General features: G+C 44.4%; 2 protein-coding genes across 3 annotated transcripts in view; one reads left to right on the top strand and one right to left on the bottom strand.

Moving 5' to 3' along the window:
- The window catches only part of ATP8A1 (ATPase phospholipid transporting 8A1), a 216872-nt gene extending 202699 nt beyond the window's left edge, over positions 1-14173 (top strand). For both annotated transcript variants that reach the window (XM_079777553.1, XM_079777554.1), the window contains exons 35-36: positions 8254-8345; positions 9514-14173. In XM_079777553.1, the coding sequence (XP_079633679.1) occupies positions 8254-8345; positions 9514-9611 (190 nt within the window). In that variant the 3' untranslated portion in view covers positions 9612-14173. The remainder of the gene's footprint in view (positions 1-8253; positions 8346-9513) is intronic.
- A 5966-nt stretch (positions 14174-20139) lies between these two features.
- SHISA3 (shisa family member 3) lies at positions 20140-25057 on the bottom strand. The gene is made up of 2 exons (XM_079773732.1): positions 24226-25057; positions 20140-21564 (listed from the first exon to the last, which is right to left on the bottom strand). Exons 1-2 carry the CDS (start codon positions 24500-24502, stop codon positions 21125-21127), a joined length of 717 nt encoding a protein of 238 aa, XP_079629858.1. The 5' UTR covers positions 24503-25057; the 3' UTR covers positions 20140-21124.
- Positions 25058-26918: the final 1861 nt, after the last annotated feature.

A 26918-nucleotide genomic window follows, 5' to 3' on the forward strand; every position in this document is an offset into this window, starting at 1 on the left:
AATCCATCACCTGCATTTTTTCCAGATGGGGAAACTGAGACTTAGAGAGACTATGTCCTCCAGGTCAGAAGTCCCAGAGCTGAGCTTTGAGCCATATCAATTGATTCCCAAATCCCTGCTCCTAACCACTCACTGTTCTGCCTCCGGGCGCTACCTGCTCAAGAACCTGATAGAGCAACAAAAGCAGCCTACCCTGGCCTGACCCCGTCCTTGACCTCTCTGAATCAGAATCCCTGTGATGTGATGGGGGTGATAATACCTATTGTCCAACTTAGAGATAGTCTCCTCCACCTTCCCCTCCATCTCTGTCCCTTCGTCTAAAAATGTGCATCTATCCCATTGCATGGCATAAACAGTCCCTCAATGTCTTCTCTCTCTTTCACTCTAGCTATAAAAAGGATGTGGTAAGAATTCTGGTTCACACAATTGTGAATGAAACCATTTATGAACCATTATTAGGGAAAGGCCACTGATGATACTTGTTACTGCCCTCGGGAGTAAATTTCTCATATCTGTATGTCAATGAAACTTACATTAAGCCCCTTCGCGTGATATTTAGTTTTCGTGGTTTGTAGTTTATCAGTGACCCCAGTGTTTTCCGTCTAGTCCAGTGATGGGCAACCTTTTGAGCTTGGTGTGTCAAACTTCACCAAAAAACTGAGCATAACTCGGGTAGTGTGTCACTTTGAGGAAAAAACATTATTTCGCAAATGTTTCATCCTCAGCAAATGTTTCATCCTCGGCATGCGGCCGCGTGTCATCAGAAATGGCTACGCGTGTCAGTGCTGACACGCATGTCATAGGTTCGCCATCACTGGTCTAGGTGATAGTTAGAGGAGGGGGAGGGGAGACGGGAATTTGTGAAAGGAGAAAAATCTTAATTCATTGGAAAAGTCTTCATGCTGAACTTACTGCATTCTAGGCAGTTAAGGAATTGTCAGATTGATTTTACTGCCACGATTATTTTAGAAATCTTGGACAATGATATCAATATCGAATTTTTTAAAGTCTGCTAATTTTATCTACATTTCCAAAGAGGGAAATATTGGGATTTCTGTGTATTTTAGCGATACCAGACTTCCTTTAGTTCCAAAACACCGTGTTATCTTATGCCTCCCCGTCTTTGCTGTTCCCTTGTCTCGAAGCTGATACCCTTTCATAGACGGGGCAGTCCAATTCCTGGCTTTCAAAACCCAGATCAGATGCAATTACCTCAACTTTTCACAAATACCATACAGGCAGTCCTCGGGTTACGTCGGACTCGACGTACGTCATTTCGTGGTTATGTCGCCATCTCCCATTTACAGTATTTATAAAATAAAAAAATTTAAAAAGTCCCGTCATTTCTACGTATGTACCTATGTGCTTTATGTTTTTTAGTATTTATTTACCACAAGTAAAGGTCAGGAATCGTTATCTTTCTTTTAAATTATTTTGACTGTTTTGCTTCATTACTGCTGTGTATGTGCTCCATGTGAGTGACGGAGGTGCTTATGTAGGTGGGTCCCGACGGACGGCGAAAATCGCGTTACGTCACACGCACCGTAGGAACGGATCTCCGCGTAACCCGAGGGCTGCCTGTAATTCCTACTCTATCTCTGTACTCTGTTTACTCTTAGGTTTTCACACTGATTGCCTGTGTTATCATGTATTTGATTGCCTATGTTTGTTTCCCTACCAGATGGAACTCCTTGAAAGATAGGCCCTTTGTGTTAGTCTTTGCAAGGCAGCACCTAGCATGGTACCAGGAACATAGTAGCACTCGATGAATAGTTGGTGAATGGGTGAATGAATGGTCAAGAGAAGGAAAGAAGGAAGGAAGGGAGGGAGGGAGGGAGGGAGGAGTGGGTGAAAGGATAGAGTAGTGGGTGGTAAATAGATGTTTGACCTGTGAGTAGTTAATTAAAAATAGGATACATAAGAACATAGAGTTACATTGGTTACCCTTCCCAAATTAGTACTATCCAAAATAATGATAGTTTACTTTTTTTGACATAGAATGATGCAGTTCTTTTTTTTTTAATATTTTTATTGATTTCAGAAACAGGAAGGGAGAGGAAGAGAGAGATAGAAACATCCATGATGAGAGAGAACCATGGATCAGCTGCCTCCTGCATGCCCCACACTGGGGATCGAACCCGCAACCCAGGCATGTGCCCTTGACTAGAATCAAACCTGGGACCCTTCAGTCCACAGGCCGATGCTCTATCCACTGAGCCAAATTGGCTAGGGCAGAATGATGCAATTCTTAAGGAAGATTTTGTGAGTTGATCATCCCTAATTTTTTAAATTTTCAATAACTGATGCTATGAAGTCAAGCTAAACATAAGGGAAACTCTGCTAGAGAAACTGTAACTTGTAGGCACTGTATCCAGATTAGCATTTGCAATAATTTATTTCTCATCTTCACTCATTGTCTAAAATTAAAACATCTTAGTTAAAATAATGAGTCTGTTTTAGAGGAAATAGTATGCTACTTGCCAGCAAATTGGGTATATTCCAATTTTAAATCAAAATGGGCATCAGGGAGGTATATTTTATCATCTTAAGCATATTGCCTTTAAGCCTAAAATATTGGGAGAATCAGTCCAAACCTCACTCCTGATCACTGTGTAGCCATGGCTAGTTATTTTTGATTAAGAAAATGACTTAAAAGCTGAGTCCGTGTTCTTGGCTGTAACTTTTATGTGGACATCTCTAACACTAGGGAGCGGAAGCATCTATAGTTCCAAAATCCAAAAACAAAACTCCAAACATCCATTTTTTTTCATAGATCTATAGCAAACATTTCCTGGAAAAACCTAAACCATTTGTTCTATAAATATAACATTAATAGTGTTTATTTTTTTCTATAATGTAAATGTTTATACATTTTGTAGCAGAAATATTAATTTTGGGAGCCTCTCGGATCCCACTTGAGAGTATTATATCTACAAGTTGTAATATCTTAGTTTCTCAAAAAAAAAGAAATCCAAAAGAATTAAAATAAGGGATTGTGGGCACTGCCCTCATTGGAGACAAGGCAGTTATTTTTGGATATATTTTATGCGCATGTGAAGCAGTGCATCTATAGACAGGCAAATCTACACTAATAAAAGAGAAACATGCAAATTGACCATACCTCTGCTACACCCCCAAGCCATGCCCACCAGCCAATCAGGAGCAAGTATGCAAATTAAGCCAACCAAGATGGCTGCAGCCACAGAGTGAGCAGGAGGCTTGGGTTTCCCTGGCAATGGAGGAAGCCAAGCTTCCCGCCCTGGCCGGCCCTGGCCTCTGCTCAAGGCTACAAAGTTTCAATTATAGAAGATAAATAAATCCCAACAAAAATGGCGGCAGCCACGGAGCTGGAGAGAGCAGGAGGCTTGAGTTGCCCCAGCAATGGAGGAAGCCAAGCTTCCCGCAGCCCTGGCCTCCCTGGCCTCCCTGCCCTGGCCTCTGCTCAAGGCTACAAAGTTTCAATTATAGAAGATAAATAAATCCCAGATACCAGGGCCTCCGCTTAGGTCACCAGGGGGCGTGGCTGGCCTGCAAACCACCATAGGCCCCTCGCCCAGGCGGCCCCATGCCCCAAGGGAACCCCCACCCTGATCTGGGGCAAACCAGCCGGCCCGATCCATGAACCAGGCCTCTATCCTATCTAATAAAAGAGTAATATGCAAATTGACCATCACTCCAACACACAAATTGGCTGCCCCCATGTGGTCAAATATGGCTGCCCCCATGTGGACACAAGATGGCCACCACAAGATGGCCAGCAGGGGGAGGGCAGTTGGGAGGGACCAGGCCTGCAAGGGAGGGCAGTTGGGGGCAATCAAGCCTGCAGGGGAGGGTAGTTAGGGGTGACCAGGCCGGCAGAGGAGGGAAGTTGGGGGCAACCAGGCCTTCAGGGGAGGGCAGTTAGGGGCAATCAGGCTGGCAGGGGAGCAGTTAGGCATCAATCAGGCTGGCAGGGGAATGGTTAGGGGGTGATCAGGCTGGCAGGCAGAAGCAGTTAGGGGCAATCAGGAAGGCAGGCAGGCAAGCAGTTGGGAGCCAGCAGTCCTGGATTGGAGAGGGTGCAGGCTGGGCTGAGGGACACACACACACACACACACACACACACACACACACCCCGTGCATGAATTTCGTGCACCAGGCCTCTAGTATGATAATAAGACACAATTTTTTATAGCTAACTGTAGACATTAACCAGCATATTATTGTCAGCCAATTTTTAATAGAATTTTATACAGGATCCTCAGGTCAATCCTCATTAATTTGCCCATCGCCTTTGTTTGGTCCAAAGCCTTAGCCTTAAAGGAGTAGGGAAGTATGGATGTCAGGTAATTTGGTCATATGGATGGTGATGGTGGTCTCTCCCAGCCTTTTCCTGTATTGTTTATCTTCACAAAAAGCAATGAGAACATTGCCCAAGAACTAAGAGAAAAGAAACAGTATTTCTCAGTTGTCATGTTGGATTTTATGTGTGTTATATAAATTTCTAGGGGTTTAGGATAGGCAGACAAATGCTTTCTCCGGCCTACTCATCACTGTGACAATGGTTCTGTCCAGCATTGGTAGAGAAAAGGGACCATACAAGGAAATGCTCTCTCCTCCAGAGCAGAGATTAGGCCTGTTACGTTCATTGTTTATCTCCCCACCACCACCACCTAGTACAGACAGCTGTCGCATGCTACACACTTAAGCATTCAATCGATGAAGGGTTGTTTACTTTCCTGAGGAGATCCATTTTAATGACCCAACCAAAATAGCGTGGCAACCCAACTTAAAGACAAATGCATATTTACCTCTCTCAAAAGATCACTGAAAACACTTTATGACAACATGTTCCAGGATAGTAAATGGGTTTACCTATACTTTTTTTTTAAATATATATCTATTTCAGAGAGGAAGGGAGAGGGAGAGAAAGAGAGAGCGATCAAATCATCAATGATGAGAGAGAGTCATTGATTGGCTACACACTTCCCCACCGGGGACTGAGCCCACAACCCAGGCATGCGCCCTGACCAGGAATCAAACCCAGGACCCTTCAGTCCACAGGCCAATGCTTTATCTACTGAGCCAAACTGGCTAGGGCTACCTATACTTTTTTAGTGTTATTTTAAAACATGAAGTATTTTTTAAATGTTTTATTTTTTAAATGAAGTATTATTTTAAAACATGGTATCATTCCACCTCACCTCCATCAGATATCCAAGTTGCAAAATGTTAGTGGGTTTGAAAATAAGGTAACAATATTTAAGTGGTAGTTGTTGTGTATGTAATTGCAATAAACAAATTCAAAATTTGCATAACTGGCATGTACAGTATATGAAAGACCATACAGATTGAGTAAAACCACTAAGAACTGTGAAGAAGATGGAGTTTTTAATGAGAAGGAATCCTACTCCCTTTTCTTCTCACACTATGTTCAGCTATTCAACAAACTGAACTTTCAACACACCTATTAATGGTTAAATGTTACCAGCATATTTTATAATGTGACTTGATAGTAATATCAGTGCCCATAAACATCAGTGGCACAAAATGGCATAATTTTGACCTGATGAGTAGTTCTCTAATTAAGGTAAGAGAAGACTAGAGAAAATAGTAAACACAAATCATCATCACTTACTATTTATTAAGCACCCCCCCTGTGAATGGCATTTCTATTCTCTAGGAGGGATTCCGCTCTATAAGAAATAACAGTAGGTAGCCAAAGCAGAAAACACACAAAACTCATAGCTACTAAAGAAGTGGAGTGTGAGGATTATAAATTAAGCACATGTAGCCGTAGGCATCTCCTGTTAAAGTAGTGTTGAGTAAACACCAAGGCATCTTTCATTTTGTGATGATCTCTGTTCTAATTGATTTTATATATTTTTAATTGATTCCAGAGACAAAGGGGGAGGGAGGGAGGGAGGGAGAGGAGAGAGAGAGAGAGAGAGAGAGAGAGAGAGAGAGAGAGAGAGAGAGAGAGACATCAATGATGAGAGAATCATTGATCAGCTGCCCCCTACTAGGGATAGAGCCGACATCCCAGGCATGTGCCCTGACCGGGAATCGAAATGTGGCCTCTTGGTTCAGGGGTCCACGCTCAACCACTGAGCCACAGCAGCCAGGCTAGTTGATTTTTTATAACTTTTGGGGATCTGGCGAGTGGTGAGGGGAGTAGCATTTGTTGAGTGCCAGTCACTATGCTGGAAACTACCATTCACTGAATCCTCAGTCAGCCTGGGGTTAGGGATTGTCCTCTTATACATGATGGCTGAGAGGGTTTGCCTAAGGGGGCCCGGCTAATACGAAACAGACTCAGAATTAAACCAAAGTAGGACAGCAGAGCCCACGCTCTTTCCAGGCGATGTGCTCCTTCCCCAGGAAAGACTGTCTTCGTGCCTTTTTTTTTTTTTAACACTAGACATTAGCTTTATATATAACAGCTGAGTGAAATTCAGTGTCGCCTTACTTGAAATGTTACTAAACAAAATTACATTTTCTTATATATGTGAGTTGCCATAATGTGAAAGTCAAAACTCTCATGTCCGCCTTCTTAACACTTTGATGTTGTCATGTTAAAGCATCATGCATTTAGGAAGGCCAGCCTGAGACCTGGAAAATGTATTTGGGGGGGGGGGGGGGGGGGAAGCTGCTATATAATGATACATTACCATCCCCTAGTCTTCTGTAGTCATTTCCATTTTACTTCCCAGCATCCCAGCTGGCCAGGCTCTGCTAACAAAATCAGACCACCTGCTGCTCAAGCTGCCCACTTCCCCAAAGCAGTTACATATTTCAGTGTCCCTCAGGGTCCCCGGTCTGTAATGTTAGATCATTTTAAAGTGGAGTAAGAAAAGTGACTGTAAAAATGGCCCCTTTTCCTTCCCCTTATCTGTTTATTTCACTGGCAAAAGCAAGTTCTGCAAATATTTGCAAAACCACTGGAGCTTTAGATGAATTAGCTTTCTTGCTTTAATGTAGCTAATTCCCAGTGACAATAAAGTATGTCTAATAAGTACCAGTTAACATCCCTAGACTTTAAAAAATATCTGTGGAAGATTACTACAAATGTCAACATTTCTAAATATTTTACTTCAGCAAAAGCCTAAATATTTGTGTAATTACAAGTTCATTTCACAGAGGATCCATTTTTTTATTTTTTTATTTTACATATGATTAAAAATTGTTCCATTTCAGGGTCTCAAAATAATTGGCAAAATACTGAACTAACATAACTTACAGCAATTTAGCTGAAGCTTTTATAGTGGGGAAAATGCAAGATGGAAAATTTTCAACTGAGTCAGTTTCAGTGATTAAAACAATATTGTATAAACATTTGCTGCAACGCATATAGATTTCTTATTAGCTCTTCATGCTTATTATGTTCTTTGATAGCAAAGCAAAGTTTTATAAATCAACCAATGGAGAAATGGCGTGATTGGGAGGATTGATGATGTTTCAAAGGGCATTTCAGGATTATCATTCAAATTCATGTATTCAACCAATATTTGACTTCCCTACTATGTAAGACAGTTAGTTCTATGTGTATTGGGGGGAAAACTGATGCATTATTTCTTGCAGTATCCTTTTAGAAGTTACATCATTAATCATATGAGTTTGTTCCTGTAGAAAAGATTATTCTAAACATGTATTGAAAAATGAATTGTTTCTTGTCATTTTACCTACCATAATTATTTTCTGAAGACAATTCCTTTATTTTAAAATGCAACTAAGGGACACATTTCATATTGTATCAGAGGTAGCGGAATTTTCCTAATTAAGTAGTCCAAGAAATTTCTTCTTTGTCTAATTTCCAGGATTTCTTTATATAACTAAAAAAAGCATATTGCATACCAAAATATGCTCAAAGTAGGAAAAAGCTATAATAGTAATTAATTACTGCAATTTTTTAAAAAAGAACTGTTGTGCTTAAAATATATGTAGTAAGTCAACTAAGATTTTAGAAGCAAATAAACTATTGGAAGATTTTTTTATTTTTTATTAATTGTATTGTGCAGGTTGTATATTTCCGTTTGACTTAAATATAACTGGGAGGTGGGGAAATCTTTTGACTGGATTATTGGGGACAAAATAGTCTTCTATCTAAACTCTTGAAATCTCATTAGCTGAGAAAATGGGGGTAAAAGAGAAATCACTAGACCACAGATTTCTCAAGCAATCTTTTGTTTAAGCCTGAGTCTCTCTGGTGGTCCTGCGGGCACACTGGGGTCTCTGCTGAGCTGGTAATTCATTTCGTTTGCACCTGCTCTGCAGCCTCACAGAGAGGGCACAACTGCTCAAGAACGTCTTTAAGAAGAACCACGTAAACTTGTACCGGTCCGAGTCGCTGCAACAAAACCTGCTCCGTAAGTATTTGAGTTTTGTTGTTGTTTTCTAAACTCTGCCATTACTTCATAGCATTCGTCAGAACAGTATTTTGACTTTAGGGACATTTAACTGTTTAAAATTAGCACCCACAACAACTTTTGCATATTTGGCAACATGTTATGTAAATAGCAAATGTTTAGAGAATCCTTTGACCTCCACCATCTCACTTTTAGCTGAAAAGACAGAGCACTTTAAAATCTTCCTGCTTTCATTTAAAGAAAAATAATATTTCCACATGCCCCTTGCTTCCTTAAATCTTAAAAGGAACCAGTAAAATAAATCTTAACTCTTAAAAGCTCCCTCTGTATTGTTATCTTTTCTCCTTGAATAACTTTGCCATAGCCTTTTCAGCTTTCATGCAGAACAATGAAACATATATTCTCCCCTTCAAAAATATTTATGAACATTTGGAGTTGTAAGAAATTACTAGGTATCATGCCCTCTTAACATTTCAAAAGAATATAATATATAAAACCCTGTAGTAAATGTATTTATGTTAGTCATATATCTTTTGTTTCATGTTGTTTCCACATATAATTTATTTTTATTTATATACACTCATATATGAATGCTTTTGCTCTTTATACTTCAAGAGATGTGATCCCCTGGGGAGCCATGTCTTATCCATGTGCCCCCACCAGCCCTGTTGGGGTTTGAGTGAGTTCATTTGTAATTGCCCAAAGCCAAGCAGAATATTGTCTGAGGGAGAGACCATTTTCCACCGTTCATAGTTATATGTGCTTAGCACCTCTTCGCTTTTATTCTTCCTTCCCTCTCCTCCACCTAATCTATGTGGACATACAGGTGCCCACTTGACTGGGCCCCCTATCCCTCTGAAAGCCGGGAAGCAAAAATTAGAGGGGTGGAACCTGAGATGCTGAACGGAGAATTGAGAGGGATTGAGAGTGCCCGCTCATTCACCTAGGGAGAGAACTTGTAGACTCTAAGCCAGTCATCCGTCCCACTCCTCATGTAGCACTTGAGTCTCTGTCCTTTCCCAACATTAAAAATTAGTGTCATCGTGCTTTTCAAGGGGGGAGGGATGCATTAGTTCGCCAAGTTAGAAAATGAGCACTCAGAACTCAGACTAACAGAGATTTCCAGTGACTTCATGATGATCATTTCTCTTTTATCTTTAACTTCCAGACGGGTATGCTTTCTCTCAAGATGAAAATGGAATCGTCTCACAGTCAGAAGTGATTAGGGCCTATGATACCACAAAGCAGAGACCTGACGAATGGTGATGGGGAGGGGCGGCCCGGCAGGCTCGCTGTGTCGCTGAGGAGGGCTCCCAGGTCTTCACCGGGATCTGCTGACCAATTCCAGCCTGGTCCAGGGAGGTGAAAGGTGGATCTGAGCTCATGTCGTTGATTGACATTCAGATTCATGTATATTATAGACATAAGCACTGTGCGATCTACTGTAACACCATCTCTTTCAGATTTTTTAAAGTATTTGCTAAGTCTTTGTAGAGAGAGATTGAAAACGACCTTGAATTTTGCCGGGAGTGCTTTCTTACACTGAGAAGAGATCAGTATTCTTAAGCCGTTAATTGTGGGGCTGTAACTGACAATTTACTGGTTATACCACAAAGCGACCAACCATTAAAAAACTCTAAAATGGTCATAAGTGAGAGGGGCTCTTGATATCCAGACTTAGATTTCAGAATATGTTGGAGGAAAAAACCAGCATTCTTAAGGAACTGACTCACCTTACTGAACAAAATTTCTAAACAAGACATTAATAAGTGTTTGTGTCAAAAATTGTCTCGATACGTGTTTGCCAAAGAAGTTCAATAAATGTATTTCTCGTGCAGTAGTCATTTGCCCAGAAATTTGAGAGTTTACCTCCAGCTCCGCCATAAGATCTGCATGCTTGACTTTCCAAATCTAAGAGTGATTTGCAAAAATGAGCATTTCAAGGCATTTGCTACTAAAATCTGTGATGTTGCACCTTTGGCCTTACAAACGCTTCTTTCTTGTCTGCCTTGTGTATTTGTTCAAGTTAGAGGGCACGCGTGGGAATGTGACTCTGTCGTTACAATGCTGATCTCTAAAACTGTGTTTATGTCTCAGTCCTTTCTAATGAGGTTTCATCATCATTTAGGCTTTTCGAAAAATCTGGCTTCTGCTGTAGATTGAGTGATTATCATTTTGTCTTAACGTTTTCTCTCTTAAGAAAACCATGCTTATGTGTTCACGTGGGATTTCTCACGCTTCTGTCGGGGTGTTTGAAATGCCCTGTCGGACAAACGCATGGGCTTTTGTCCTGTGATTTGATTCTCCCTGTGCGTTCCCGCTAGAGGCGCCTGCTGTCTTATGGAGCACAGGCCGTGTTACGCTGACTCCCTGAAACTGAAGGCTGAGAATTACTTCACAGTTCACTTGTCAGGCAGCTCCCAAAATTGGTCACATGCTGCTAATTGGCACAAATACATAGTCCATTTTCCCCATTAAAAAAAAAATACCTATGTTACTCAAGCCTTATAACTTTACCATCAAAGAACACTTTTCATCATGAGCTGGTTTTGTTCAGATGTTTCAAACTGTATGTTCAGTTTCATTATTTAGAGCATTTCCAAGGCATCTGAAATGCCTGTTTTGCTACCAACAATAAATGGTGAAGGGGCTGTTTTAAAACCACAACCAGTTTTCTACACTATTTTTAAAATAATTCTTTCATTTAGGAAGAACTTAAAAGGAATTCTAGTTTTCAGGTACACTTCAGAGATTGATGCAAACTTTTTGCCTTTTATTCCCAAAAAGCCTGTTGCCTTGAAGTGGACTTACCAGCAAAATAGGTAGATATTCCTCTTAAAAAAGTAAACTAGAATTGAGAAGAGAGGTGATTTTCCAAATCACTCCTTGAATTGAATAATTTCACATTCTCTTCGCCCTTTTTCTCAATCTAGATTTAAAATTAGGCTGCACACCTTTTCTTTCCCTGTATTTTTAGCTATTTGGTTACAAGCATGCCTCCCACATTTTCTACAAATAAGAGAGGCTGTCACACATACATAATTCTAACCTAAAAGGGGCCAGGAGTGACATACTTCACTTCCCAGACCCTTCCCACTTGGGTTTTAGATGAAGAGAATCGTGAATCAAAGCATCAAGCAAAGCCATAGGTGTAAGGTCACCCTCAAAATTCTGAAGTCACAGGCTTTGACTGCCTGCCGAGTGGATCTACAGAAGTGGCTTTTCTGGGTCTCCCGACAGTTGAAGTCCAACTACAAAAATTAAAAAACGAGAATGACGGACATCCCTCCAGAGAAAACCTAATAGCAGTTAACGGACACCAGTGGCTTCCACTTGCCCTCACCTCACTGGTGGCATTCTTCTCCAGAGCTTTCATAGGAAAATATGATGAATATAATAAAACTTAACGTTATGACTTCAGAAAACTAAAAGTTCTAGTTTACCTCGAAACATGGATTGTTTCTGTGGAGCTCTTCCATATGAGGAGAATACTCATGGTTAATAATGTATAGGATCATGATCAGAAATAGGAACTAATTTATGCTTCTTTTGTCTCATGGCCCTGTATTTGAATTATCAATATTAAGTCCATTTTTTTGCTTCTTGGGTGGAAGTGGGGCAGGTTGGGGGGCGGGGGCATCAGGGAGTGATCTCCTTGGTGAAACTTAAAATATAACATTGCAATGGCAGTGACCTCATAGTGCTGCATTAGAGAAAACCCCAAGGAGGAAAAACGTAACCCAGTTTACCAGGACTACAATAAACAGTTGGAGTGACTTTTAACGTGTATTTTCTGAAAATAAAGGACACCTACTCTTCTATTAAAGAGTCCCTTGTAGGGACTCTGGCAAATGCTAACACCGTTGCTTTCAATATTGACAATTCAGAAAATACTACTTACAGCAGAAAATCCTCATTCATTTTCGGATTGAAAAGCTGGGAGTTGCTTCTTTAATGTTGAATAGTACACAGTGACCCTGTGCATGAACTTTCTAAATGTTTTATATAACATATAAAAATATATTGGTGTCTCACACCCAGAAGGATGCTATATGGTAGAAATTACTAGCCGGGAAATGGTGTTTCTCAGGAATGGAGTACATTTAAAATGAGATCTGTGCTGCCCACCCTCCCATTCCCCACTCTGTCGGATGCAAGCCTGCTTCAGCAGGGTCATGAAGTTAATGGAAAGCTTCTTCTGATCAAGTCAGGTGACTGAATTCAGCTCAATAATATTAGCCATTTACATAAATGGTATGGTCATTCAATAGAATCAGTGATTCCTCTTAATTTCCAGGGGGGAGGGGGTTAAGCATTTATTCTGACCATTACATTTTATGTTTTAATTTTGCAATTCCACATCCTAAATATCCAATAGGAAAGTCACGGGGTAAGTTGTTGAGCACTGTGTGCACTGGATATCACAAGTATAACCTGCCACTTAAAACGTTCTTTCAGAAAACGAATGCTAGTCTGAAAGTAATAGATTGTATATTCGTAGTTTTAAGTTATTTATAACAAGGTCATCATTATTACAAAGCGAAATAATCGTTAGTGTTTATTTCAGTGTAGTTGCCCTTGGACAGTTCCTGATTTTTAAACTTGTATCAAGTCTATAATCTCATAATCATCTACAAAATTTATCAAGAAAATGCCCACCCCATTCAATCATCTGGGCCAGTCCTATGAATTCTTTTTGTCAATTAATGTAACATGACACCATACGGTTTGTTACCTAAGTAATGCTTTTTAATGATGAATATTTCTATAATGCCTCCTAGAGAGACCGTAGTCTGATTTTTCTCACATTAAAATAACTGAAGTCACTTTGTGAAACTTAGTTCTACTTTGCTGCATTTTAATTAACCTTCAACAGCTATTAAAATGGAATGTAAGTTAAATTTTAAAGGAAAGGAAATAAATGTTTTTCATTTTCCATCTTGATTTATTTTCTGTATGAGAGCAGCTGTGTTTTTGATAGGTTTATGGTTTGCATGAATTAATATTTAAAGTGGTCCAGGCCAATGCATGGCTATTGCTGTAAATCTTGATGTTTATTTTTCCTTTTAAAATTCTATCATGGCTTACCTGGAATTTAATATTCAGTGGACAAATTAATTGGTCCACTGCACAACTTTTTTTAACAAGTAAATTATTTTATAAACAAATTGGAACAAATTTAATTGAAACTTTTGTTTAGCTGGCCTCTGAGAATCTTTCTTAATAAAGCTCACAAAACTCAGCAAATAAATCTCCCTTAAGTAGGAAAAAAAGCTAGATTTCATAAACTTGCTTACTCTGAATTAACAGCAACTTTCCATAGGTAAATCTGCTCTTGCAAAGATGTGAGCAGAATATTAAAAATAATAATAAATATTTTTATGTTTCTTGGTTCTAGAATAGAAGCCATAACTGCAGTAAATACTGTTTCTTCTTTGTTTTACTACTTGAAGCTTCATTTTTCACATTTTCAAGTTTATTAGGTTAAAAAAAAAAAAACACAGGCAGCCTTGCAAGGCAGCTACTATGGAAAATTGCAGTTTGCATTAGTGATAAAATTATATTTTCAGCCCCATGAAAAGCCATTCCTGCCGAAACTGCTGTAGAAATTGTGACGCTGCATGAGTGGAGAGTGTTGAATCTGTGATCATAGTAGTTTTCTCAGGTTTGTTTATGTCGATGTTCAATGCACTGTGTTTTATAAATAGTTACTAAGTTGAGTAATATCCTGTTCTATGCAGTGTTACCTGTCCTTGGCCTTTTGTGAATGTGCATGTTTTAAACTGCAAATTTTAAACATTTTGTCCTCTAATTGTTATTAAAAATGAAATAAACTTTACCATTACATAAAAAATATTGTTAAAGTTTTAATTGCTAGTTTTAGAAACTATATTGTTTTATAAAACCTTCAAATCCACATAACTGGTCTGAGAAGGGGTATCCATTTAATAGCTTTATTAACATATTTTGTTTACAACCCCAGTGATATATAAAACATCCCTTCTTTTTTACCCACCTAAATGAAACATGGAGTATATTAACATTGGCTTAGTAAGAAGGAGAGTTTTGACAATTAAGTATCAAAAAGAATATTATTTTAAGTGAAATTACTATATTCTGATTCTGCAGTCAGAAAAGCCTTCCAGGATTGCCTCCCTTACATATGCAAATCAGCCTGCAAGTGAGCAGCTTTCCCCCTAGGGTAAATTTCTTAGGGTCTCTACACCCACCAATTTTTTTTTTTTTAAGTTCATGAGAAAGTGGTTAGGTTTAGCCATTACATTTGCAGGAAGTAACCAGAAAATGATGAAATTGCCATGTGATACAAAAGTACAGGAAACATCAGAAATGAGAACAATAGTTCCATCAAAAATAGGCATGGTTGCCCTAACCGGTTTGGCTCAGTGGATGGAACATCAGCCTGCCGACTGAAGGGTCCCAGGTTCGATTCCGGTCAAGGGCATGTACCTCGGTTGCAGGCACATCCCCAGTGGGGTTGTGCAGGAGGCAGCTGATCAATGTTTCTAACTCTCTATCACTCTCCCTTCCTCTCTGTTAAAAAGTCAATAAAATATATATATATATATATATATATATATATATATATTTTTTTTTTTTTTTTAATGGGCATGGTTGTCTAAAAGGTAACTGGAGCCGCACTCGAGCAACCTGCTGGCATAGGTGAAGTTCGCAGGCCCTGAGGAAGCAATCTGAGGTGCCCCTGGTTGTATTCGAGTGAGGGCCCCTGTCCTTTCCCACAGTCTTCCCAGGGACAACCGTTGGGTGTGGCTACCCCAAGCAAAACAATGTGCATACAGAAAAGTTACCGGTGAATTCTATCAAATGATTTTCACATTCAACTTTATTCCCCTTAAAGTAAGCACTGTGTGTATACGACCCTGTACTGTAGGGTGCCTTCTGATACTACCATAAGGAAACTTGAATTCTTGTAAATTCAATATGCCATCCTCATTTAGAAGCTTTTGTATTCTTATGGCTGTGGTATATTCACTTGTTATTTCAAGTTTAAACTATGTAACTAGCGATTCAAATAAGAATTCTGTCAGAATAATTTCATTAATAACTAATATTTAATTGCAGTTTTAAAGTAGCCATGTACATATAAAAAATGTTAACAATTTGTTCCTTGATAGTTTAAGATGCCCATAAATTCTTACTTTTTCTGAACACATACTCAGTAAACTTTTTAGGTTATACAAAGGTAAACTGACCCAATGAAATTGGTCACATTGCTCATTGCTCATTGTGATTGTATATATTTTCAGGAACCTTTTTGGTTATCTCATTTTAGGCAGGAAATTTTCTATGGACTTACTAGTAGGTCAATCTGGAAAATTCTTCACCATGAGAAGGAGCTAATAATGACTACAATAAAGAATGGAGAGGCAGGAGAAATAAGAGGGAACAGTCTCTCCATTTGAACAATGAAAAGTACAATCTGTTGGCTTTAGAATGAAACAACCATTTTAAAGCAAACCTATACTAAATGGGGAGGGGGGGGCTTATGCAGATAAAATAAACTCACAGGCCATTAGTACCCAACAGGGTAGGAAGGTGCTCTGTCCCAGGCAATAACGGTAAATTAGCCAGGCATCAGAGGGGGCCATGGATTATCATGGACCAACTCTATCAAACCATCGGACCATGTTCTTGTTCCCTGCACTCCCATCAACAGTTACACCTGCCCTCCCACAGTACTTAACCTTTTATTTTTATTTTAGGGTATCTCATCTGCTTTCTATCATTTATCATTAACGACACAGCTCCCTCCCTACTAGAATGCCAGTGATTTGAGGCAGTGACCCTAACTTCCTATTTCTCATGACAGCCCTAAACAGTAAGGTACCATTACTATTTCTATTTTACAAATAAAAAAAACACACACACACAGTGAAATGAAGTGGCCCCAGACATTATGACCCTAAAATCCGTGCTAAAGCACCTTCTGGTTTCATGTTTCTCGTGTGTAAAGGAAGCGATATTTGTCATGTAGTATTTCTATCTGTGTTTTATATCCTTCTAGGTTCTCATAATGTAGCACAAACACTACTGACCCTTGCAATCCGTTCTATCTATAGGACGTGTACAGTCGTACACAATTAATCACTGTTCCCCCAATAGATTTTCCTGAGAAAATCAGGCCTTCTAGGCAGGCATCACAAAGAATGTAGACTCAAATGCTTTGTGAGAGTAGCAAAGCAGCAGACCAGTTTCCTCCGTGTTCTGGTAGTGTGGCCGGCTGCCGTGAGCGCCTCCTGGGAATCTGAAGTGATCCGATGTTAGCTTGGCTGTCTAAGCTTTCCAAAACGAAGATGTCATCGAGTGACTCTCCCTCATAAAAGCCTTCAAGGCTCCCTCTTGTGTTTGATATACATCGGACCACCATGGTTTTCAAGATCGCTTATCTGATCCCGCTTCTCTCTCCACACTCTCTTCTTTGAATTCTTTGCCTAGTTTCCAGAATGCTCCTTGTCCTTTCACACTGTGGGCGCTTCTCTGCCTCCCTGTGAGGTCTGTACTTTGCCGAATATGCTCTTCCCCTCATTTCCAGACTCTTCTCCCCCTGGCCATCCAGTCTTCTTCACTCAGCTCCCATTCATCGCTCCCTGCTCAGGTGCAGCCTCATCGCCTCCCGGATGAGTGAGGTGCCCTTTTGCCTGGGCTGCCAGCACGCTCTGGATGCACTTGCCCTATCGTTGCAATTCTAAGTGTTGGATTATGGGTGCATCTTCCACGTGGCTGTGAGCTCTTGGAAAGCAGGAAAGATAACGTGTTCCTTTTATAAGGCACCCATAACATCATACATGGTTGCTGTCATGCCTAAGTCCATGGGAAAAGTGCCTCCTTGAATCAAAACTGTATGTTAGTCCACCCAGTGTTGCTCAGTGGTTGAATGTCGACCTATGAACCAGGAGGTCACGGCTCGATTCCTGATCAGGGCACATGCCCAGGTTGCAGACTCAATCCCCAATGGGGGGCATGCAGGAGGCAGCCAATCAATGATTCTCATCACTGGTGTTTCTCTCCCTTCATCTATGAAATCAATAAAGATATTTTTTTTTTAAAAAAAAGAACTGCATGTTATTCACCTTGTTACTCCCATCCTCTAGCGCAGTGCCCAACCCAGGAGTGTGTCCAACATGTGCTTGTTGAATAGGACGATTCCTGCAAATCTGCCACAGGATGGCCTTTTTACCCTGGGATGTGAATAATATTATTAGCTACCTAGCTCCCAGAGAGAAGTTCAAAGACATGTACTAGATGTCAACAAGTATGTGGGGATATGATTTGATTCAGTGTCACTGAATGCCATGCCATATTCAGGTATACAATGCTGGCCTCATTTTAAACAATTTATAGCCAGTGAACTTGACTGATGGGAGCATGCTGCTAAGGAAGGGAAATTTGCAGGTGTGAGCTTTCAGCATTCTTCAGCATTATCCTGCCTAAGAGATAAAAACTGCTCCCCAAAGGGATGGCAAATAAAAGTACCGCTACTAGAGAAACCTGACAACCTAGATGGTTATCAGTGGGGGCAGTTCTGCCCCCTAGAGGACATTGTGAAATTGTGTGGGTGCATCTTTCTCCTTAATGTTTGGGGCTGGGCAGGTGTGCTACGGGCATTCATTGGAGAGATCCTGCAATACCTGGGACAGTCCACACAACAAAGGCTTGATGTCCTTTAGCATGACTTTGGAATGTCCCACCATTCCTTCTGGTGTAAAAACCTAATCCCATTTACCCTATAATGTGATATTTGCACTGCCTTAATATACACTGAATTTTCCAGATATATAACAACTATGCAAATCAAAGGAATATTAAACTTTGTTTGGAAAAAAATCACATAAACAGCAGCAGTGCAACTGTGGTGTTAGAGTTGCCAGTCTAGCAAACCTGCGTCATTCTGGCCTGGCCGGCGTGCTCAGTGATTGAGCATCCACCCTTGAACAAGGAGGTCACAGTTCAATTCCCTGTCAAGGCACATGCCTGGGTTGTGGGCTCAATCCCCAGCAGGGGGGCATGCAGGAGGCAGCTGATCAATGATTCTCTCTCATCATTAATATTTCTATCTCTCCCTCTCCTTCCTCTCTCTAAAATCAATAAAAACATATTTTTTAAAAACTTGCATTGGTCTGGATTTGGAAATGTTGCATGTCAGTTATCCTGTGTAAGAGGTTTGCATCTGAGTCCTTGGTTAGTGTGCTCAAGCCATTATATTTTGAAATCAATGCTTTTTCCTTTCTTTCTTCTTTCTATTTACCATTAGGGCATTGTATTGATTTTTTAAATTATATATGTAATGTGAGTAATGAATTTCACATGAGGACAGTTCAAAGTATGTCACAAAATAATTGTTACAAGGAGAGCTCACTGGCTCCAGCAGAGGTGACAGTCTCCGCCTTACAGAGAGGGGCTGGGCCTCGGGCTCTGCTCTGCAGTGGATTTTATGCATAGAAGCATCAAAACCTCAAAGCAGCCCTAGCCGGTTTGGCTCACTGGATAGGGTGTCAGCCCACGAACTGAAGGGTCTGGGGTTTGATTCAGGTCAAGGGCATGTACCCCGGTTGCAGGATCGATCCCCGGTCCTGGTTGGGCCCATGCGGGAGGCATCTAATCAATGTGTCTCTCTCACACAGATGTTTCTCTCTCTGTCTCTCCCCTTCCCTTCTGCTCTCTCTGAAAATCAATGGAAAAATAACCTGTGGGATCTTGGGAAAGTTACTGTACTTCTCTGTGCTGGTTTCCAAATGTAAAATAGAAATTACAATTAACTCCCCGTTGACTTTTTTTGGAGGATAAAATAAGTGAGTGCAGATAAATACTTACAATAGTGTGTGGCTCGTAAGAGCCCATGTAAAGATTAACTTAAAAATATAAAAAGAGCCATATTTAACGAACATGAATAAAACCAGTCAAATGACATAAGAATGTGTTCCAGAGCATGTTCTCACATGTACATCCTTTTAGGCTCAGCCTTTTCTCTGCTCCTCCCACCTCCCCTCCTCCTCTTCTCCCTTCCCCTTCCTTCTTTGCCTTCTTCCTTTCTTCCTTTTGTTCCTTCATTATGGGGGCTAATTTGAGATACAGGAGAAAGCAGGAGACTGGAAGTCAGGGCTCCTTGGCCATTAGACTGGGCAAAGGCCCAGCATCTTTAAACTTATTTCAGAAAGGTAGGCCCAAAAGACTCTTGGGTCAGAATTTTACTCTAACGAGCTGTATTTGAAAAGAGCTGCTAAGGGTGACCTATGATAGTATGAATTCATAGGCCTGGATTCCCAAACAACGTCTACAGGAGCCAGACAGGTAGCAGAACTGAGGGAGACGGGCCAGGTAGGGGGGGACCAGACAGGTAGGGGGGACCAGGCAGAAGGCTGGTGAATGTCAAGCGTCCTGTCCGAAAAGGGCCGGCCTGAGCCTAGGGCAGTACACATCTTCTATGGGTCACAAGAAGCCAGAAATCCAGATTCTTAGGATGAGAAATAGCCCAACACATCTGAGGGTGGCATGCAGCCCACCAGCTGATATTCGAGAAAAATTCACTTCCTTTACTGCTTTCATGAGCCCAGTGCAGGAAACAGCTTTTTAATGTAGCTCAAAATCAATGTGAGATCTTTTTTCTTTGCATTTCAAATATGAAGTGTTAAGTAAAAATTTTCCTTTTATTGAATAGCAAAGAGTATCATTAAAGAGGTAAAATGAAGCGCTTTGCTCTAAAATTTCAAATAAATTTCACGAAAACAAGTATTTTATTTCTTCTAACCCAGCAGGATACATGCCCAAATGCGTAGTCATCAGACATGGAACTCAGGGGCATTTGCAATATGTAACATTAGATGATTATAACCAGTAGCTGGACTTTGAACTCCACAGTTAATATTAACATAAAAAATTACAGTGTGACTACTAAATAATTAGTACCGTCAATGTGGTAAATCCATTAAATTATAAATCTTTACATTTGTACATCACTCATTTTACATATAAATGTTTTAAGACCCAACTGTCCAACTTTCACTTAAACAGAAAATATTGCTGAACAAAAAGTCTGCAATAAATATTCCCTCAGGTGGGTGGGAGAAGTGCGTTCACATTTGTCCTGTGTTACCATGAATAGCTGAGTAAATACTGAACACTTTAAACTCCTCCTGTGGTTACTGAAATCTTGTATTCTGAAAAAGCTCTTATAGTTTAAACACAATTTAATCATTAACTTAAAAAGTAACTGTTTCTGACGGTGCTAATATTATTCATGGTTAGGTTGCTCCCAAAACCATAAATAGGTTTTTCACTGTCCCCTCAGTTTACTTAGTAGTTAATTATTTTAAGTGGACCTTCAATAATGACTAGTACAACCCGGTATTGCCCTTTCTTATTAATGTATATATTTGTATTATAACTCACTAAACAACTTATAATGAAAGAAGAACATGTAGAATTATACTAAACAGCACAGCTGAGTTGTCCAATAAAACATCTCCAACCCGTTTGCAACTGTGAAGTTTGAACTATTGTACCTTTTGAATAAAAGTAGCATACGTTGAAATGTACTGGTCACCATGTTTTCCAAGCCAGAAAGCAATGATCTAACACAGTCATTCTGTGACGGGAGCCAGGAGCCTGAAGACTAGGAAGCGCCGTATTTTCCCAGCACCGCTGGGTTCAAGGGAAGTTTCCTCGCCAATAGCTGTGGCAGTGACAGCAGCGTCCCACCCGTCCGCCCCGGTGCCGCGTGCCGGGTTTATGGCCGCGGCCTATCAACTGGAACTGAAGTCTGGACAGGTCTTCCCAGGCAGTGGGGGCTCCTGCTGGAGCGGGTAAGCAAAGTACTGGGGTGACACCAGGAAACCGGACGGCTGGGTCAGGTGGATTGGGTGGCCCGTGGTGTACGGCGGAGGTGGCGAGGGCACCAAGCAGCCTGGCTCTGCCCTGGCGAAGGAGAACCTGCGGATGGAGCCCCCCGTGGAGCTGGAGCTGGTGGCTGTGCTGGACTGCCTGGAAGGCGCTCTGAGGTTCGTGGAGGTCAAGATCATGGGCAGGGTCTCTGTCTGGTAGCTGCGGAGGGAGAAGCGGATCGGCTGCTGGGAGGGCTCCTTGGGTCTCAAGCAGGTGCAGCAATAGATGGCCACTAGGGAGCCCAGGATGATGAAGGCGATGAAGATGGAGCCGACAATCAGGAAAGGGACGTAGACGGGCTCTAAAAGGCAAAAAAAAAAAAAAAAAAGACACAGACAGATGCTGAGACAGGGGTCTCCCAAACTCCAGGAAGCTCAGGGCTAGGAGGTGGGCGGCTCAGTACTACCACTGGTCAGCCCAACTTCTCAGAGCTTGTTACTGGTAACTTCTGGAGTGTAAACTGTGATGAGGGAATATTCTTGCTCCTAGCGGAGAGGAAGGAAACTGATACTGTAGCCTCTGTTAGCAATTAGCCATCCTATTGCACATCTGGAAGTCAGAAGGAACAGACCCGATCCTGTTCACGCACCGAGGAAAGGAAACGGTGGGTTTTTCTTGGTTACTGTAACTCTGGGTTTAAATCCGGGTTTTAGTGGTTTTATCACGGTGATGCATTAGGGCTTTGACCCCTATCTGAGGCTGAAAATCCATCTCCCATCCCAGAATCTCCCATCTACGCGAAGAGAACTAGGCCTGTTAAATGAGACCCTCCGGAATTTGCCAGACTATGGAAAGAACAGTATGAAGAAACCCACAGTGGGCCCCAGTGAACTGTGTCTCCTAATGCATCACAAATGGTCATCTCTGGATGTTTCCAGAAATAAGTTGGGATGCCTACTTCAGCAGCCACATGTCTGCCTCTCCATTCCCACTCGAACTCTGGCAAGATCAGGCTGAACTTTAGGTAGATCATGATGCAATTCTTGGCGTTGGCGGCCCCAGACTTTGTGGGAGAGCATCCTTCCCACAGAGCAAACCCCAATTTCCTTGTCTCTCTACAAGGCAGACAGGAAATTCCCCACCCCAGAGGCACCCCCTGACTGACAGAGCCACACTTGCAGGCAACCTCCAGCCTAGAGACAGAAGAAAGAAAACCTGCGTTGACCAAGGCCCTACCTCTGTGTGACTCTTGTTTATTTGTGATCTGATTCAGGTCCCATGGAGGCGGGCATGATATGCCCTGTTTTCCAGATATGGAAAGATACCAGAGAGTTTCCTACATTCTCCAAGGCAGTGAGTGACAGGGAACTATCAACCCCCACGTTCTGTGGGCTCCTGGGTGTAAGCTCCTCAGTGCCCCCCCACCCCCCGCAATTGGGCCATGTTGAGTAACACCTGTGGAAGGCAGGGCGCACATGACTGAGCACTGCCCAGCGTTCCCGCACGCTCGTGTCATCCCCAACCTGCCTCTGAGAGCGGCGTGCCCATTTTAGGGGCGAGAAGAGGCCCAGAGCAGTCCAGTCACTTGCCCAAGGTTGCACAGCTGGCAGACCACAAAGCCACAGTCCGTGAGAACCTGCCAGACCCCAGCCTCCGGGAGCTCGGAGGCTGCGCTCTCTCTGAGCAGAGCCAGTGGGTCCTCAGGAAGGAGTCCCCGCAGTAGACTGGCCTCTGACGCTCACCCTGTATCTATGGAGAGCAACCGGGTCCCCCCAGGTGAGAAGAGTGTATTTTTCTAACAGGCTGCCTAGAGTTCCCGCCTTTCCGCTGATGATCTTTTCTCCGGTAGCCGCTTCCCGAATCCTCTAGGCTGGGTAGCCTGACCTCCAAAGCCAGATTTCTTGAAAGTCTACTGAAATTCTAGGGGCGAGCGGGCTCCCCTTTCCTCCGGGTGACCCGCCCTCTCTTGGCGGGGGCAGGACGGGGAGCTCCAGCACCGTTCATTCATTCTCTCCCCGCCTCTCCCCGCCCGGCCGGCCCGGCTCTCGCAGGCTTCGGACCTCGGCGCCCGAGTCTGGGGTGCGGGGCGCTCAGCTCCGCCCGCCCCTCCGGTTTCCGGCCCTAAAACCATCGCCTGGGGCTCTAAAGGGTTTCCCTGATGTCCTGACTCAGGTGGAAAGCTTTCTTTTTTTTTTCTTTTTTTCTTTTTTTCTAGCGTGTAAAGTTTCTCTGCTGGGGTTGTGATTTATTCCGCTCTGAAGTGAGCGGAAATTTGACCCGTGTTTTCCGACGTGAGAATAGGGGGCGGGGAAGCCCCTGCGACCCCGGTTTCTAAATCTCCGCCGCGAGGACTCCGGCGTTTCTGAAAGGCGTGACAATAGGGGGTGGGCTGTGGAGGGTAATTCGATGCAGAGAAATGAAAGGAAGTCGGAAAATGGAAGAGCGGTTTAGAAACGCTACCAAAAGACCACAAAAGGGCGGTGGGGGGGGGGGGGGGGGAGAGAGAGAGAAAGTGGCCGAAGTTCCTTAGCCCTGCGGGGCTACAGATGAGCGCGCCCCAAGAGTGGCATTCTCTGCGCCCTCGGCACCTTCCGGAGTGATGGGGCGCGCAACAGGGCGCCCTCATCACCCCCCAAAACCAAGGCCAGCCTAGTGGCTGCCCCCACAGCCCTTCTCTGCAGCCCCCCCCCCCCCCCCGAGGGCCCGGGAGCCGCAGCCGTCTGCCCCAGTCACCGGGGCCAGCCTCGCGGTCCTCGCTGTCCCGGCAAACTTCCCCTTGGCCCAGCCCGCGAGGACCGCGAGGAGCGGGAGTCGGGGCTGCAAAGGGATGGGGCCCCCTGACCTGAACAGGGGCCACCCGCTCCCGTCCTGGTCTCTCCAGCTCGCTGCGTCCGCTCTGCACAGCCCCCGGGAGACCAGGGCGCCTCCCCGTGCGCACACCCGCTCGCCCGCCCGCCCGCCCGCCCTCACACGCAGCAGCCGCCGGCGGTCGGCGGGGGGCCGCCGGGGGGCCCGCACTCACGCGCCGGGATGCCCGGGTGCTCCAGCTCCCCGCGGTCGTTGGTGCAGCCGCCCTGCTCCAGCCTGGCGTCGGCCGCGGCGCAGCAGTAGCGCAGCGCGCAGGAGCCGCAGCAGATGGTGGCGTCCAGCGTGTCGAAGTCCTCCGGGCACTGGAAGCCCTCGTGGTAGTTGCCCTGCACGTCCACCCAGCCGTGGCAGTACTCTCCGGACGGCTGCGCGCCCGCGGGGCCCCCGCGCAGCCAGCCCAGGAGCAGGCAGAGCGCCAGCAGCGCCCCCATCGCAGCGCGCGCCCTGGGCGGCCGGGAGGGGGCCGCGGCGGGAGAGCGAAGGACTAAGCGGGGGCTCGGGGCGCCCCGCGGATCCGCCGGCCCCGGGGCGCGGCGCGGGAGGCTCCCTCGGCGGCCGCGGCCACTCCCGTGGGGGTTAGCAGGGGCCGGGGAGGCGACAGGGGCCGCGCTGGGGCACCCGCAGGCCGGGGCTCGGCATGGTGCGCGGGGGCAAGTGGACGGGGGCCCGCGGGAGGCGCCGGCGGAAGACGCTGCGGGGGCCGCTGCCGCTGCCCTCGGCCCGGCTCATAACGCTGCGGCTGCTCCTGCCGCGGGGGTGGCGCGTCGAACCCTCGGCCGCCTCCCTATCCACTGCTCCCGGGGGCCATCGCGCCCGGGGCGGGCACCTCCAGGGCCGCGCAGCGCTCGGACGTGGCAGGTCCGGAGCGGCGCCCCAAGGAAGGAGAATGTGAGATCCCCACGTGTGGCTCCCGGGACCAGCGGCCCCCCGGCACCCGCCCCCGTCTGTCCCGGGAGCAGGAGGCACCGGGCCCGGCCAGTACGCACGGCCTCCTGTGGCTGACAGCTCTGCCTGCCAGGCGTCCTTTAAAAAGGAAGAGGGAGGGGGAGACGGCGAGGGCGAAGAAAGAGTCCGCCCTCCCGGGTCGCGCCGCTGGAGCTAATCACCGAGGGCGCGACGTGGGCCCCGGGCCTCGGCGCTTTCTGGTTCGCGCGCCACCCTCCGCCTTCCCCGGCCACCACCGCCCACCGCCCCCCCCCCCTCCCCACGCCTCGACTCGAACCCTGAGGAGCCCAGGCCCTCCCCACACACACACACCCCAACTCTTGCTCAGCTCAGAACATTCGGCAGAAGGAAGGAGAGGGCCACCGGGCTTCCGCGTCTATCCACGCGCGTGGGTGCAGACGCGGGTTGATGCTTTTCGTTCCTCTAATCCCAAACCCCGCGGTGGCCGAGGTTTGTCAGTGCTCCTGTCGCCTGTGGCCGCATCCGCACTCATTCCTAGGACACCTGTTCCAAGGAGTCTGGACGGATAACGTGATGCTTAGGGGCCGCCAATATGGGCACTGAGACTGCCACTAAGTTCCACTCCCCCCCCCCCGCCCCCCGCAGCGAGCCGGCACATTCACACACACACACACACACACACACACACACACACTTGCGCTCTCGCCCCCCCCCCGCCCCCCTCACTTGCGCGCCGCTGAGTGAAGAATCGAGGGGTCACTCCACTCACCGGCCAGGGCACCTTGCAAAACCTCAAAGAGCAGCGACTTCTCCGTTCACGCCCCGCGACGGAAATCAAAGGACAAAATGAACGATAATGGAGCAGACCCGAACTTCTGTTCGGGCAAAGAAACACATTTGTTTAAAGGATGCGTCCCCTGGGTGCTATTTTCGGGGGCACTGCTCCTTCAGCGGCTTAAGTGCCTTATGAAAGTGGGTGTTATGTGAAACCCGGGCTACACTCAGGAATGTATTTTTACTGCACCCTGAACTTCCTCTCATCCTGCGCGGGTCTGGGTGAATACGGCCCCGCGCATCTCCACCGATTTGTCAAACGCGCTGAATGCCCGCGACCCTGATTTAGATGTTGGTGAGTGGAGTGAACCAAAAGAGACAAAATTCGCTGCGACCAGACGTAAAGATGTGCGGTCATAAAAAGCATTCACCACGCCCGGGGCTTCCCGAAGAGCCCGGACGGCTCAGAGAAGCGTAAATATATACACACTGAAGGGAGCGGTTTCTTTTTTAAAATCTAAGTTAAAGTATACCCCAAGTCAAGAACCACTTCTGATTTCTGGTTTGAAACATCAGGATTAGCATTGAGTTGTGCGAATGTCAAAATAACGCCCAGCACTTCAGAGGTTCAGTAGGACCATGTAAATCCGTATTTAACTTTATTGCTCGCTTAGATTTTTCTTGGGACGATAAGAAGCTATAAAGTAAAACCAAATTAAACTCAGGTTTTCATCCACACACAGTGGGACAGTTTTTCTTGACTTAAAAATTAAGCATACGGACATTGTTTTGCAGAAATTACTCAGATGCTGTGTTTTTATTTACACACAAAAGGGCTTTTTAAAAGTTGCTTTGTAGGAGTGTTGTTTGGGTTATATATATCCTGAGCAATTAAGAGGGGAAAGTCATTTAGAACCACAGCAAAAGTGAGACATAGTGATTATAATAAGATGATAAAACTACAAAGACGTGTTTACGGCTAATAACTTGCCCAGAACCACACCTCTTAATATTATTTTTGTTAAATTGAGAGGAATTCCATTACATCACAACTGCATAAAGTTCTGTGGTAGCTACGGCAACCCTTGCTAGTCCCCCAAGGGTCAAGTTTCTCTCATTATCCAGCTGTTCTTTGATAGCATTAATATTTTTAAGGAGTGATTTGTT

This window comes from Cnephaeus nilssonii, assembly GCF_951640355.1.
Source record: "Cnephaeus nilssonii genome assembly, chromosome: 1".
Classification (NCBI taxonomy): Eukaryota; Metazoa; Chordata; class Mammalia; order Chiroptera; family Vespertilionidae; genus Cnephaeus; species Cnephaeus nilssonii.